A 15,845-nucleotide genomic window follows, 5' to 3' on the forward strand; every position below is an offset into this window, starting at 1 on the left:
GTTAATGTTGAGCTCGGTAGTGTCTTAGATAAATAAATAAAACAGTATACACAGGAATAGTGGGTTCTCCATCAGGTTAATCCATCCATCTTGCATCGGTAACAGGTATACACAGGCTCAGGTGAGTTTTTATAATGGAAGGGAGAAAAAAGAAGAAAAAAATCACCTGCTAGATGTGTTGTGTGTGTTGCAACCCTCTCATAAACACTGTAATTAGTGTATTCTGGGCAAACAACGACCTGTGTGTGTGTGCGCGCTCGGGTGCGTTATTGCGGCAGGACGGCTAGCAGATGTCCGCACGCATCGATAAGTCTCGGCGTGTTGTTGCAGCGTCATTCTGTTTGAATGAAGTTCAGCCTGAAAACTAGCCAACGCTTCGTTCGCGCCCCGGTGGATTGAGAACAGGAGAAAGAAAGAAAAAAACAAAGAGTTGAGGAAGTCAAAGGTTGCCAAATATGCCGGTGTTTACAGGTACGGTAGTGTTTTAACACGACGCGCTAATTGCCGTAGTGAACGACAATAAACACGTCAACTCTTACACGTGTTTTTGTGCAGTAGCGTGAATTACATGTAACCTAGCTAAGTCTGCTAGCTTTAGCGTGATATGCAATTAGCATGCTAACGGTGGTAGCCAGCCTGTCAGTCTCGTTAGACCACTGGTGAAGGCATTTAAATAAAAATAAAACTATGTTTAGAGACATGGGAACACTCTTTAAGTGTCATTGAGTCACTGTTAGTGAGTGGAGTTCACAGAAACGCGAGCTGGCATCCGACACAATGAAAGAAGCAGCTTCTGACGCTAAGTGCTAGCTAACGTTAGCTAGGCTAGCCAGGTGACAGTCGAGTTTAACTAGTTTAACTGACCTCAGTTATTTAATATAAAGCCTCTTGGTTGGCAGCCTTGTCAGTTTAAGCCAAATACGTGTACCAGGATGAAATCGCAGAATCACGCCTTTTGTATTCTTGTATACACTCTGTGGTTAGCTCATGTAGTCTTGCTAGCCAAGCTAGCGCTAGCTAAAACAGGAGTGTAGCTTCACTTTATTAGCCCTTTAACGTTACTGCAGCGGCTTCTCGGAGACCAACAACGCTGATATGACGCGTGTTTGACCGTTTTAATGTTGCATTCGTTTTACGTGGATTACTAAAATGGCTACTATCTTTTAATTTAATTGCAAACCGTTGTATGTGTATGCTTTCACTTTCAGCTTTTCAGTCGGACTGAAGCTAGCTGAGCACTTAACTGTGGCTACTAAATGCTGTGTCATACATGACTGCAAAGTTATGGCTTTTCCCCAACTCTCACACGTGCTCTGTCTTTTTTTCTTTCTTCAGTAAATGTGAAATGGGGCAAAGAGAAGTTTGATGCGATAGAGTTGAACACTGAGGAGCCACCCATGGTCTTCAAGGCTCAGCTCTTCGCCCTGTCAGGAGTTCAGCCAGACAGACAGAAGGTCATGGTGAAGGGAGGCACTCTTAAGGTACCAACATAAACAAGTCATCTGGTTCTGAAGTGCATGGGAGAAACATACTGTGCTGCAGGTTTTATTGTTGTTGTGAAATGATTTGTGAGTATACTAATCCCATGAAAAGACCAACACCAACAATTGTTCCTACTAACCAATGTTTCCCCTTTAGCCAACGCCTGTCGCCGAGTATATGACATCTGTTATATGCAAACTATTTAAAAACACACCAATGAGCCACACCTCTGCATACAGTGGCATGTTCCTGCTGTTGTAAATATTCACAAGATAACTCAATTTGTATTAATCTACAGCTGAAACGGTACCCAACACATTCACTTTTTACCCCCGTTTGTTGAAAACTGCAATGCCCAGTTGTTGTAAGAATTCAGTGAGCCTTTTGTTTTTAATAAAACTGTGAGGAATGTCTTTGGAGTAAGAAAAAAAATAGTGGCAACCTTATCCCTGAACTGTTTTTAAGTAGGTCACCAATGTCTTGTTCTTATTCTAGGATGATGAGTGGGGGAACATTAAACTGAAAAATGTGAGTATTTGACAATACAAGCATTTCCAAGTTCAGACTTATACCACTAAATGTATTTGAACAAATTCGTGAATTTCTGTGTATTTCAATTCTTTTTTGTAGGGAATGACTCTGCTGATGATGGGCTCAGCAGAAGCCCTGCCTGAGGAACCTGCTGTTCGGCCCATGTTTGTGGAGGACATGACTGAGGAGCAGCTGGCCTCGGCGGTGAGTAAGCCTGAAAATTACCAGTACGCCTAAAACAAACATGGAGGTTATGGTTTTCTGCACTGGCTTGGCCAGGTAAACATGTTTTCCTCAATGTGATGGTTACCAAGTAGAGAACATAATGAATAAATATACAGTACATGTCCCTATTGGGAGATCAGCCTCTTAAAATGAGGATATTCGTAATGTCAGCATTTGTGTTGACCTCTGAAGATGCAGTCAGCAAGGTGTTTTTTTGATTTATGGCACTTTCTACTAGTTTTTTACTGAGGAGGAATATGCCACTGAACACTAAATGCATATGAACTACAAACCGCTGTGTCACTTCATATTGTGCTGCTATTTAGTCTGCGTTCACTTGTTATGGACATTTTCCGTTCTTCACAGCATAGTCCTGTTATAAATATAAATAGAGTAGCTGATTTGATTTTCTGTGGCGATGCCAGCATTTCTTTGAAATTCACACAAATGTAATTATTATTAAAAAATCGATTATCAAAAGTGTTGGCAATGAATTTCATTATCGATTCGTTGTGTCGCCTGATTATTACGCCGGGCAATAAGTCGCGGAGAGAAAAAAAGAGCGGAGCAGAGCAGCTGGCCGGCCAGCATTTCTGAGATTGGAGTGAGACACGAGAGAAGCTGAGGTCGTGATGTTCTCAAAAATAGAAGATCTTTGACGAGTCAAGTCTTGGTCAATCAACGTCTTTGTGTTCCTCAAACTTGTTTTTAATGGAAGCTAGTCAGCTTGCTATCACGTTTGCTAACGTGTTTGGGTTGTGTATTGTCGTTAAAGTTACGTTATGTTCCGTTACAGTTCAGTCTTGCTTGTAAAAAAACGTAACGTGATGAAACATGCCGTCACCCCCCGGTCTGGTTCAGTTCACGCTGTCACTCGTTAACGTTAAACCGGCACACCGGCGGATCTGGCTGCAGGTTGTTTGTTTTTTTTACTCAAAGTAGAATGAAGCAAATCCCATAGTTGGACTTAGACAACAACGTGACGTCGTGGTCATAAGAGACCCAGAAATGAACGAGTTTAAGGAAGAGGGCGCTCTATATGGAGCAGTACAGCTTCCCTCTTTCCCAGTATTTCATACATATTGATAAAGCAGGGTATGTAAATGCAGCCTCTGGAGGGATCAATTACAGTAAAAAGGGCTCACATTTGGCAGATGTAAAGCATAGATGTGTATGTTTTTAGTGTTAGTCCATTTTATTGTTTTAATTAACAGCTCAGGGATGTTCAAGGAGCAACCTGTTTGTGCACTTTCTAAAGATGTTTTGCACTGTCACTTCTGTTTTTGAATAAAGGCTTGGAAATTAACGCTTTTTTTTTATTTAAAAAAATGTTGTATGCGATTCATTGATTAATCGAAAAAATAATCAATCGATTATTAAAATAATCGTTAGTTGCAGCCCTAATTATTATATATGTTAATGGCTCTTCATATCAGCATTGTAATTTCTTAGCACAAATGGAAACTCGGGTATCCTGTAATTTAAGATGAATAAATAAAAAAAACACTAACAGAACATACACAGCAGACTGACCATATTTGCACGAGAGGGTGTAGCTGCGGTAGAGCGAGGCTCAACACAAACACGACAGAGCTCAAGTTCAAACACTCATTAGCTGAGGTGATGCCCGGAGCAAACGGGTGAGATATATTAATATGAATTCCCGGTACAATTGTCACAAACGTGTAAATAAGCTTAAGTTACGCAAAATACGTTCCATGTATTACTAATAACATATGACATGGTATGATACAAATATATAATTTAAAGTGATAATTTAAAGTCACATTATAGTATGTTATGATAAAGTATGTAATGCAAATTAATATAATACTATGTCATAAAAAATTGTGTTACATTATGTCTTTTTATAAATTGGATATTTTATTATTATTTAAACTCTTATTTTTATTTCCTTATTGCAGTTCAGAAATGTTTTAATCCTGGTTCATAATACTATTAAGTGCTGTATAAATTGAGGTTATCAATTTTTATTATAATATTTAAAGTGGCTTTTCCTAGCTTTGTCCTATGGTTGGGGAGTAACATCTGTCTTATTGGAAGTAGATGACATGACTGGCCAATACAAAGTGTAAATTTGCCTTTTAAAAGGTGGTGGTTATTAACTACAAAGAAGACACGCACCTTATTTATTTTTTAAAACTGTGTTTTACCTTTTATACATTTTGAGGAACCGTTCCCTCTTTGTTTTCAGATGGAGCTGCCTTGTGGGCTGACAAACTTGGGTAACACCTGTTACATGAATGCCACAGTGCAGTGTCTGCGCTCCGTGCCAGAGCTCAAAACTGCACTCAGAAGGTGGGTTTTCTGCTCCTACTGGGTCTCAGAATATCTTCAGAAGCTTGACATACTGATCAAGTGTTGTTGAAATGCATCTTTGTGTCTTCTGTGTGTTTGTGTGTCTCTTGCTGAAATCATCTCTCTCCCTCCAGGTATACAGGTGCTCTGCGATCTTCAGGGGCTAATGCACCTTCACAATACATCACCGCAGGTACGTAGCACAGTGACTTGTTAACCTGTGGCATGAAGGTCTTAAATTTACCGAATGCATATTGACATGAATATGTAAATTCATCCTCAGCCCTTCGTGACTTGTATGAGACCATGGAAAAGACCTCATCTAGCCTGCCACCCATTATTTTGCTGCAGTTCCTCCACATGGCCTTTCCGCAGTTTGCTGAGAAGGGGGATCAGGGACAATACCTCCAGCAGGTGAGAAACTTCACCACAGTTAGTCACTCATATATATGCATCTTGTACCTGCGTTATTATTATAATCTTTGAATGGAAATATGAGGATTTGGTCTCATTTCTTGGCATTGTTCTCTCAGGATGCCAACGAGTGCTGGCTGCAGATGATGAGAGTGCTTCAGCAAAAGTTGGAGCCTTTAGAGCCAGAGACTTCCATGGAGGTAAAACCTGTTTTGTTTTTTTACCGTGTGGTGTTTTATGATGAAAGGATGACTATGTAATTGATAAGTAAGTTAAAGACGAATAATCCTTTTTGCCTCTATCTAGGTCGAGAGCGGCGCGGCCTCGTCCTCTACAAAGAAGAACTTAATTGATCAGTATTTCGGCGTGGAATTCGAAACTGCGTATCCTTGCAGTGTGCATTTGTTGAGCACATCTTTTTCGTGGTTCAGTATGGGTTTGTCTCTAAATGTTTTGGTGATGAAGAGGGGTGTGTAGTATCATGGTTGCGTTGAAATAAGCTCTGTCTCATTACTTCGATGGGCTTTTTCTTAACTCTTCTGTTCAGTATGAAATGCACAGAGGCTGAGGAGGAGGAGCCAATCAAGGGCAAGGAAAACCAGCTCCAGCTCAGTTGCTTCATCAACCAAGAAGTCAAGTACCTTGCAACCGGCCTAAGACTGGTATGTATCTGACTTGCCTGAATACGTTTTTTAAATGTAATAAAACGGGAGCAAAGGAGTTTCTTGTAAATGTGGTAAAAGTCACTGTGCAAGACATGCACTTTGTGTACCATATTATAATATATTTTAAATTGGACTTGGCTGCTTTAATGTTTGTCCAGAGCGACATCTATAACTGCAAAATACATATGACAAACTGGAACGTGGCTAGTTTGTCTCCAGGGTAACAAGGATGAAATCATGTCTGACTTTTTCTCTCTCCAGAGACTGCAAGAAGAAATCACAAAAATGTCTCCATCCTTGGAAAGAAATGCCCTGTATATCAAATCTGTAAGTTTTTACTTTGCCTGTAATTTCTATCGACAGAAGCGTCTTTTCCTACTGCTATATTTACAAACGTGAGTTTTAAGTTAATTTACATATTGGAACGGTTTCTACCTCTCCCTCTAGTCAAAACTCAGCCGTCTCCCTGCCTACTTGACTGTTCAAATGGTTCGATTTTTCTACAAAGAGAAGGAGTCCGTCAATGCAAAAGTCCTTAAGGTTTGTCTTGAGCCACCATCATCCCCAATTATTATTGGCCATTTAATGCAAAGTCTAACATATTGTCTGGTTTTATTTGAAGGATGTCAAGTTCCCACTCATGCTGGATGTCTATGAGCTTTGCACCGCGGAGCTCCAGGAGAAAATGTTGCCAGTCAGGTCAAAGTTCAAGGAGCTTGAGGACCAGACTCTAGAGCAACAGCAGAAAAAGGTAAGGCTTCTGTTTTGCTATCTTTTATTGTCTTGATACTTGTCATGCTTAGAAAAGCTCCCACTCGATCATACGGTGTAAATGCCAGCTCTGCAGAGTGACTCACTTTTATTTTCCGTTTGCATTAGGCGTTGAAGAAGCCAGATGCCGCGAAAGTGAAATACGAGCCGTTCTCATTCCCTGATGGTATGTAAAAGACATGTCTGACATTCACATGAAAACAAGTAGTTGTGAATTCATCTTAATGCTTTAATGCAGTGTGTACAATACACATTTTGGAACATAAAGACAATTTCAGTTTTCAAGGAAAAGTATGCCTTCATCCATGTAGTGTGGCATTGATGCTTCAAAAATAAATATCCTTTTAATCAGTGTACTTATAGGTACATTATAACAGCATTAGAATGAAGTACGTCTGGCTAAAACGCCACATATTGGTGTCGCAGGAATCCGAGAAATGCATATAGATTTTAAAAATGTTCCACATTTCTGACCGTGAGCAATACATCTATTGTTGAAAAGGCAGATAGAATTTGCTCATTATGTGCTAATACTAGTTTGTTACACTTTACCAAAGGTAGAAATGAAATGTCAAATCCCTTTTACGGTTTTCAAGTGCCTGCAAAATGTGTCATTGTCCCACAATGCCGGGCACCACTTTGGTATCTAGACCCGTAAGGTCTATTTTAGTCAATTATTAGCCATGGTTGAAGGAATTGTGACATTCTTTCGTTCGTCCCGCAGACCTCGGCTCCAACAACAGCGGCTACTACGACCTGCAGGCCGTGTTGACGCACCAAGGCCGCTCAAGCTCTTCAGGTCACTATGTGGGATGGGTCAAGAGGAAAGAAGGTAAGCAGCTGTTCCACATTCGGCCACAACAGAGGAACCTAATCCCCCAGAGTGCACACAGATGTTCAGGAACTTAATGTTTCCCGTGGTCTCTTGCATCCGTCAGATGAGTGGGTGAAGTTTGACGACGACAAGGTGAGTCTGGTGTCTCCGGAGGATATCCTGCGACTGTCCGGGGGCGGGGACTGGCATATAGCATACGTTCTACTGTACGGCCCCCGGCGGCTGGAAATACTTGAAGAGGAACAGTAGCTATGGAAGATTTCCTCTGAAGACAAAGACGACACACAAAATGCCATTTACAAGCACTGTCTGCATAGATGTGCAATACAACTGGTGTCTTTAAAGATTTAATGATCTTAATTTCTTTTTTTGTTTCATTTTTGTAACCAATACGGATGCTTGTAAAACACATTCTGTCAAATGGTGTTAAATATTCAACTATAATGGGCTTTGAAAATGGAGACATGACAAGAAGCAATCTCTGGACTGGATCCTCGAAAGAGGATTGCGTCTAGCTCTGCAGTTTCATTAAATGTTTTATACACATTGTATATTTTTTAAGGCCTTTGATAAGGTGCTCATATCATACAAGCAAAAATATCTCTTTAGTCATTCAACCAACTTTTTCAGAAATGCCTAGCCAAGCCGTTGTCTTTGACATTCCGGCTTGTATCTTCTCAGATGTATTCTGGAGAGTTTCACGTAACACTGTAAAGACTTGCCCTTGTTCACCTGTTGGCCCTCTGGGAAACTCGGGTTCAATCTCAGGTCTTTTAAGTGCTTGGCTCGCATCATCTCCTGGAATTGTTCTGAAATGTATCGACAGATGAGATTCTTTCTGCCAAATCTTCACTAATGCTTTTTCGGTGGGGCGGGGGTGGAAGTGTGGGGAACTGGTCTAGAACAGGTTGGCCTTGTGATGAACTGTGTGGTTAAATAAAGACTTGAGATTCAACCATGAGGGTTTTACTCACCAAGCACTGGACATTGTTCTTGCTGACTTTCAAAGGCTGTTAGTGCATCACTTTGTTTCTCCAGAACTCTGCCACAATGTGTAAGACAGAACCATCAACTCTGTAATAAGTTATTGACTGGTTGCTTTTTCATTAGGTGATGAAAATAAACTGTTGTACCAAAATGTGAAATTCTTTAATGTGAGCATGGATTGTAATGAATGGTGAAACAGTTTTATTTAAAAAAAGAGAACATTTATTGGGTGGTTTTTACATTGAAAAAATTTCCGTTTTAACCTACACCACATACAAAATGTTAAGTTTCCAAATGTTTTTGGTATGAAAAAAGATGCAACAATAATGGAGGTACTGAACGATCTACTTTAAGCCTCACTGAGGTTGTCTGCAATCTGGGAGAATCCCGCAGCACTAAGCGCTGTGACCAGGCTCTCCACATTAGCTTGTGATCCCTCTCTGTCCTGCCAGGCTACAAGCAGCAGTTTGGCCTGCATGTCAACGTCCTCGCTGTCCGTTTCAATCTCTCGCAACTCTGCAGCCTTCATCTCCAAATGAGATGCCAGTGTCTTCCACTGAGCGCCCAGCTTTGCTGCAATGTCATCCATCTGCTGGTTGGTCACCATATTGCTCTGCATGCTGGGACCTGGAAGAAGGGCACAAAAAGGGAGGATAAGAATGGAGGCGGAACCTAAAAAGGGCGGCAAAGAGTTTAATCATTGAAACTAGAATCTTACAGATGTCAAGAAGGGATACACTGGGGTATGTAAATTGTAGTTGGTTGAATATAGCCGACCTGTTAGGATCAATGTGTTGAATCAGCGACTCATCGAACTCACTGTCGTTGCTGTCTTTGAGAAGATTGTCTCCGTTATCGTCGTCATCCTCTTCTCCCGTCTTGATCTCTTCAGAGGGAATATCCTTCTGCATGTATGGAATGAAAATCTCAACATCAGCGGTCGTCATTCAGGCAGTCTTACCAATACCAATTTGTTCTGAAGTAAAGAAAATCCTCACCGGCAGTTCTTTGGCCAGTTTGCTGACCATGCTGTCGAGGTAGTCTGCGAGGCTCTTGAACTTCTGGTTAGTTGGTTGAAAGAAGTGTGGACTTCTCCTGGACAGCAGCCTCAGAGCACGCCAGCCGTAGTTTGGGTTTCTCACAGCCCTGATTGAGTTACAGGAAGGAACAGATGAGTCACAGACGGAGAAGGGAGCACAATTACCAACTCGCAGTTGTGTGCAAAATGTCACCACATGGTCATTTAATCTGATTAGAAATGTATAAAAAAAAGTCCTAGTAACCACTCAAGTTGCAATTTAAATGTATCTCTGCCCAAAATATCTTGACGCTAACATTCTATCCTATTAAACAATTAGTTTTCGGTGGTCTCTGTGACATTAAGACCACCAAATTCTTATCAGCGTATCCTTGAGTTCAAGTTGATGTTTGTGCCAGATATAATGAAGTATATGAAAGATATTGCTTTCACAAAAATTGGACAGACACAAGGCCAGAGTGACCTTGACCACCAAAATCAGCTTATCCTCGAGTCCAAGTGGATGTTTTTGGCCAAATTTGAAAGAATTTGCTGAAGGCATTCCTGAGTTACCAAGAGAACTGGACTAATTTGAAGTCGCGGTGACCGTGACCTTTGACAGAGGGAAGGGTACTAATTACAGGCGGACATCCCAAAATCATAATGCGTACGGCCACTGCTGTCACGGAGGCATATTACTGGGGATAAACATTTCGGATAAGACGAGTCACAGTGCTAACGTACTTGTACTCATCCTCCACCATGTTAGTAGGATCGGCCTGTTCAATGGCCTCCGCGAAGAATTCGTCCAGCGATGGCATGAACTCCCTGGGTGAGAAAAACAACAACACTGTCTGATATTTACACGGTGAATGAGATTGTAGATGAGAACTGCTTCCTGGTTTTCTGAACCACTGACCTGCTGTCTGACTTGCAGGCCTCCATGTTGTCATGGTTCAGGTTCCACAATCGAGTCAACTCGTCACTAACGAAACACAGAAGCGAGAATTATTATGGTGAACTCCACAGGTTGCCGTTCATTTCACTTGAGCTCCCACTGATTATTATTAAGGAAGGATCTCTTCATTCGTCTCCACATATTGCAACACAAAAAAAAAAATAATAATCACTGTACTTTTGTGTAAACTGCATTGCATCACATACTTTCCCATGAAAACTTTTCTGTCCGGCCCTTTTCCAAGGAAGTCTTCTGGAGCTTGTCTTTTCCTGGTGGGTCTTTTGGGTTTGTCATCTACGGTCCTGTTAAAGAGGACAAACAACTCAGTCATTTTAGTTGTCAAAATGGACAAATCAATGTATGAATCAATTAAATAACTATCCGCCACGATTATACTGCAAGATTAGGCTGCTGTACCTTTCTTTCACAAAGCTCGAGCATCCCTCATTTTTCCAGCCATTCCAGTTCTCCTCTGTGTTGAGGATATGCTGTGAAGAAGAACATTTGTTCATGAGTGTACAAAGAACTCTTAACGTGGGAACTTGACAGAACGTGTAAGAACAAGCCTAAGTTAGTATCCAATAATAAGAGTATTCTCAAATCGTGGCTTACTTCAACCATGGTAGCAAACTTGTCCCCATCAGGAGGGATCTCTTTCAGCAGCTGCAAGAGAACAGTCACAGATTAATACGGGTCGCTTTCCTCTCTCTGGACCCCAAGCCAATAACATGGATATGGCAGATATTTCAGAATCTTACCAAATCAAACTAAAGGTATTGGCATAGCTAGATATTGCTAGTGGTAAATGGACAAGTGTGGTCCTTAATTTCAGTGTGTTGCCCAGTACCTCCTGTCGGTCTACAAAAGGTGCTACTAAATCTTTACATCAATACCGGAATAAAGTCAGCGTAATTTAGGACTGACCTGAAAAACCAGTTTAGTTGTCTCTTCAATCCATGTAGTCTGGTCATCATTCAGGACACAGCTAGAGCTGCACAAGGACCAAAACAAAACATGAAGCCCCGAACAACTGATGACAGCTTTTTGTCACACACATCTTATCAGTTAATGCTCTACAAGGAGAGTGGGAAAGTGCTTCACCTTTTGAACTTGACCTGACCCTTCAGGTACTGGAAGAGGATTAGGTACTGCAGAAGAATGTGCCGCCTGAAGTTGCTGTCGCTGAGCTGCAAGTCCATCAGCTGGGAGGGAAGAATGAAGAAAAAACAAGTGAGGCAGTGTCCAAACAATGTTTGCATAAATACAAATAAACATTCAATACAGCATCAGGGATGTAACAGGAAATAATGCTATGCTCGGCATCTTAGAATTCTGACAATGGATTATCGCGCATTGGAAAATCCAAGTCGGCCGTCCACCAGGTGAGATATGAATTGAATGACAAGCACCTGCAGTGATAGTGTACTCCATGTTTAAATAATCACCGTTTTCAGTGCCAAGTACATTCGGCAGTCACAAAAAGATTGAACGTAATTGGAACACGAGCCAGCGCTGAGATACCTTGCAGACTACGTGGCCAAGGAACTTGGAACATGGTAAACACAATTATTTCTGGCGTGTTCTCACCTTTTCACTTGTTAGAAACTTGGCAAAGTAGACATGCTCTCCTCCAGATGCTCTCAGCTCCTCCAGCTTCCTCTTAGAGACCTGCATGTCATCCAATTTATAGCTCTTGAACACCGCCAAGGTCTCATCTGAGAACTGTGCAAGACAAAAAAAATAATTCACATTGTCCGTGAGTCATTTATTTTTAGGATCTACGTTGGCATTTGTTATGATTTGACAAAATGGAGAGCAAGGTAGCGAAACGCCCTCTGCTTTTGTGGTGAAGTGCATTACCTTGAGAAATGTCATCCAAGAGAATTTATCGTAACACTGCACAGGGTTTCTGAAGTAGTCCTGCAGAGTCCAGAACTTTCTGTACAAGTTGTAGTCAATTGGAATGGAACTGAAAGTAATAATTGATGCAGTTTTAATAAATTAACAAACAATTTCTGAAATTTCCTTCTTAAATTTTGCTGTATTTTAGTGCAAGACTTTCACTTACCATGGTGCAGGAGCATCCTCCTCTCCCATTTCGCCTTCCTCCACCTCCATGCCATCTTCCTTTTCTTCTGTGTGCTATAAACATGGATTCATGAAATGAGGTTAAACTATAATTTTACAGTTACATTTAAAATTCTCTCCATCATTATCAGGGGTCAACACTTTACCTTCTGGCCAAAAGTGCTTTCTTGTTCATTCTTGTTGAACACCGTTACATTTTCCAGATTAAACTGGCTCTGCAGATTGAGCCCTAGAATAAACACAAATGGCAGTTCAGCAAAAAGAGTAACCGGACGAGGTCAGATGACGGTGGCCACATATTATAAACGATCACACATAACATCCATGAGGAGTTGAAGTTGTCTTCTTTAATCAAAGGTAACACACATGTGTTTACCTGATTTTTCCGACAGAGGGAAGAGACGTGCCAGGAAGAGCTGGATCCGCCCACAGAATACCGTATTCTGGGATTTGGACAGCCTCCTTAGAAGATCTACACAGATTGACAGATGTGTTACAAACAGCTTTATCCTTCAAACATACGTGTTGTTTATCAACAAGAATGAAAAACTATCCTTACCATTACACATCCTCAACAGGTAGTTCTTCCCGGCAGAGTAAAAAGAGTTCTAGGAAAAGAAGAGTACATTAAAGGATTAAATGAGCGTTAATATACTGGAGACACTAGAATTGACTTTTAGTCTGTCGCTTATTTACCGATTTCCAGGTTGAAACATTCTCCTCGACAAAAGAGAATATTTTGTCACATTGGTCGAGGGGAAGACAGTCCAGTACATCTCCCAGCAGAAGGAAGGGAGTTGTAGGAGAACAGATACCTACAGGAAGACAGTGAAACAAGGCTTAAGCTTTGTGTGGGGTAAAAAGTGCAAAGCTCCAACGACTTTAGGCACACAGTGGATGGGCCTGTGTAGTCAGAGCACAGCACAGTCTGTACTGATGCATATGTCATGACAACAATAATACTAATAGCTAGCTAAATCAATTCAGGCATTATTGGCAACAGCAGCAGATAAAGGGGACAATTCATAAATGTGTAAAGGATACAATTCAAACAAACAATCTCATGTGAAATGTTAAAACACACAGTACTACAGTGAATACAAGTTGACAACTAGGAGCTCCTTGATGAGCTTGGAAAGATGTAAACAAGTGTAAAAGCGGCACGACAGGGTTTTCACAATTTTGACTTGTATGAGGTTTTGGATTTAGAAAAGAAATCCAATAGTAATAAACAAAACATGGAGCTAGGTTTGGTAAGTTAAGGCCTTAACAAGATTCAGCTTTTAATGTCTCAGTTCTGTATTCATCACTTAGGAAGATGGATAGTAAGCACTTTCTTTCCTGAGAGTCTAGTATATCAGGGCGATAAATATACTACATACTTATTACTGCGTGTCATGTAACCACATGTAGGTGGGCGATTTGAATGAATGGTATAACACAACAAGTATTAACTCATCAAGTGTCGTCTTTCCCATGACTCAAAAGACACAAATAACAGCATACCTTCTGTTACGGCATCAATGCTCAGGTAGATGAGAGACAAGTATTCGTCACAGCAGGCCTTCCGCTCAACCTGCAGACAACAATACAACACTTTAATATCATACACGGTACAGTCAACGAGGCTCACGGGATAAACACAAGAGCGGATTCCTTACAATCTGATCACCGAGAACACCCCTCAGCGCCTGGTCCAGGGTGGTCTTCTTCTCTGCCTCGCTGTGAACACACGACACAGTTGAGTCAAAAGACGCTCCAATGAACACATCCGTGACTTGTACAGAGAATACACTAACATCACTCACTTTCCAGGGAACTGGTTGAACACATTTACCAAAGGCTTGCTGTTTTTACTGACCAGTGCATTTCTGGCAGACGCCTGGAGGCGAGAGAGAAAGAGAGAACATGAGAGGAAAGGCATCTCTGGGAAGCGGTTTGTTAGCTTAGCTAACATTTGCTAGCCGACAGAGCGAGAACAAGCAACAACTGTCGGTAACAGACGTGCTCTCTAGTCAGCTATGGGGTTATTAATAACGATAAACAGCATGCGACAATACTTTCTTCACGAACGAAAGGAAATTATGAGATTTTCTCACCGTAAATTTGTCTCTAGCGTCGACAAAATTAAACAACGACGGCGACATCTTTACACCTTCGAAACCGGAACTGACGCATGACGACATCCGGTTTCCTTGGCGACGTGTGGGGAGTTGCACTCTGCAGCTTTTCGATCCTGAATGAAGTGTTTATCACACTTAATTTTGTAAAAAAATAAAAATAATAAATATATATATATATAAATAACCCATAGGATCTGCCGTCATGTCTATTTTTTACTTTTCATTTTCAAATGTATTTTGTTAAATATCACAGCTCAGTTTTCAAAATGCATACTCAAAACATGTCTTGCGGGTCTAAGTGATACCCCTCAAACATGGTTGTAGAAAGGTGGTGTTGGAGGTTTATAAATTCTGTCTGAAAGGCCAGAGTGTAATAGAAGAGAATATTGCTTTTTGTAAAGTTAAGATTCCTTCTCGTATTAGGATATTAGTCTTACTTCAGCACAGACCTACATCCGTTTTAGACCAGAGGGTGGCAGTGTTGCACATTAAGATATATTGTTATTGAGCGGTTGTGTGTGGTGTGTGTTTGTGTGTGTCTGCAGCATTTACCAGAGCATGGACATGCAGCTTACTTGTTAATTGTCATATGATGTTACATTGTACTTTTAGTACAATTGTACTTTTTACATTAGCCCTTTTTGGCATGTAGTGTTTATGAGCACAGCTGTCCTATTAGTGTGTTTTCATGCGTGTGTGACTGTGCCTTTGAGTGCACACTTCTGTGTGATTCGCATACAATTTAAAATCACAACTAAAGGCTATACGGCATGTTTTTTTCTCTCCATAGGTTTTACTGTTCAACCATGTCACGCAATTAGGACCAGTGGAACGTTACACTGGGATGTCAATCGTTAAAGGCCCAATCCATCATTAAAAGAAGAACATATATACATAAATTCAAGGAGTATTAACAGTTGACTTAATTATAATTTGGGGGATTCAATTAAACAGGTCTTTTATTTTTTATAACCAGAAGCAGACTTTATCTGTCAAATACACAAGTACAAGGAATTTGTATGCGTTCTTTTAAATACAAAGTTTGATGTATGCAAATCTTTAACACATTAGTGCTTTAAAATGACCCGTTAATACATTAGAGTGATAACTAGTTCTCTGACTGCCTTTAACTTTAACAGAACCAATGTTACCACTGTGGCCTGTTTTGATCTGTGTTTACAAAGCAGTTTCGCAGGTCAGGGCCTCAGATTCAGATTGTGTGGGACCACCTTCACCTTCGGCACCCTCCAACAAGTGTTTATAACCCAGCTGTTACGGAGGCTGTTCACTGAACCTGAAGGTGGTGTGGGGGAAAAAACACTGAAGCTGTGGAAATGTAGGCCAGTAGTGTCACATCTTGGGATCATTTGCTTCACGTCTTGTCTCAGTGGCCCTAAAAAAGGAAAAGTGAGAACTGTTTGTTCTATTT

General features: G+C 40.9%; 2 protein-coding genes across 2 annotated transcripts; one reads left to right on the plus strand and one right to left on the minus strand.

Annotated features, from left to right (window-relative positions):
- The first annotated feature begins 345 nt into the window (after positions 1-345).
- usp14 (ubiquitin specific peptidase 14 (tRNA-guanine transglycosylase)) lies at positions 346-8,374 on the plus strand. Its single transcript, XM_079224511.1, has 16 exons — positions 346-471; positions 1,336-1,481; positions 1,978-2,010; positions 2,113-2,217; positions 4,454-4,557; positions 4,692-4,750; positions 4,841-4,971; positions 5,091-5,171; positions 5,278-5,354; positions 5,519-5,633; positions 5,898-5,963; positions 6,084-6,176; positions 6,259-6,387; positions 6,516-6,573; positions 7,132-7,239; positions 7,346-8,374. Exons 1-16 carry the CDS (start codon positions 456-458, stop codon positions 7,489-7,491), a joined length of 1,467 nt encoding a protein of 488 aa, XP_079080637.1. The 5' UTR covers positions 346-455; the 3' UTR covers positions 7,492-8,374.
- A 92-nt stretch (positions 8,375-8,466) lies between these two features.
- thoc1 (THO complex 1) lies at positions 8,467-14,447 on the minus strand. The gene is made up of 21 exons (XM_079213897.1): positions 14,393-14,447; positions 14,102-14,175; positions 13,955-14,015; positions 13,800-13,869; positions 12,990-13,108; positions 12,853-12,901; positions 12,670-12,765; positions 12,440-12,522; positions 12,274-12,347; positions 12,066-12,174; positions 11,793-11,927; positions 11,307-11,407; positions 11,130-11,196; positions 10,818-10,868; positions 10,623-10,693; positions 10,412-10,507; positions 10,167-10,232; positions 9,992-10,075; positions 9,228-9,375; positions 9,050-9,134; positions 8,467-8,856 (listed from the first exon to the last, which is right to left on the minus strand). Exons 1-21 carry the CDS (start codon positions 14,438-14,440, stop codon positions 8,579-8,581), a joined length of 1,965 nt encoding a protein of 654 aa, XP_079070023.1. The 5' UTR covers positions 14,441-14,447; the 3' UTR covers positions 8,467-8,578.
- Positions 14,448-15,845: the final 1,398 nt, after the last annotated feature.

The sequence above is a fragment of the Taurulus bubalis genome (genome assembly GCF_910589615.1).
Source record: "Taurulus bubalis genome assembly, chromosome: 1".
NCBI classification, from domain to species: domain Eukaryota; kingdom Metazoa; phylum Chordata; class Actinopteri; order Perciformes; family Cottidae; genus Taurulus; species Taurulus bubalis.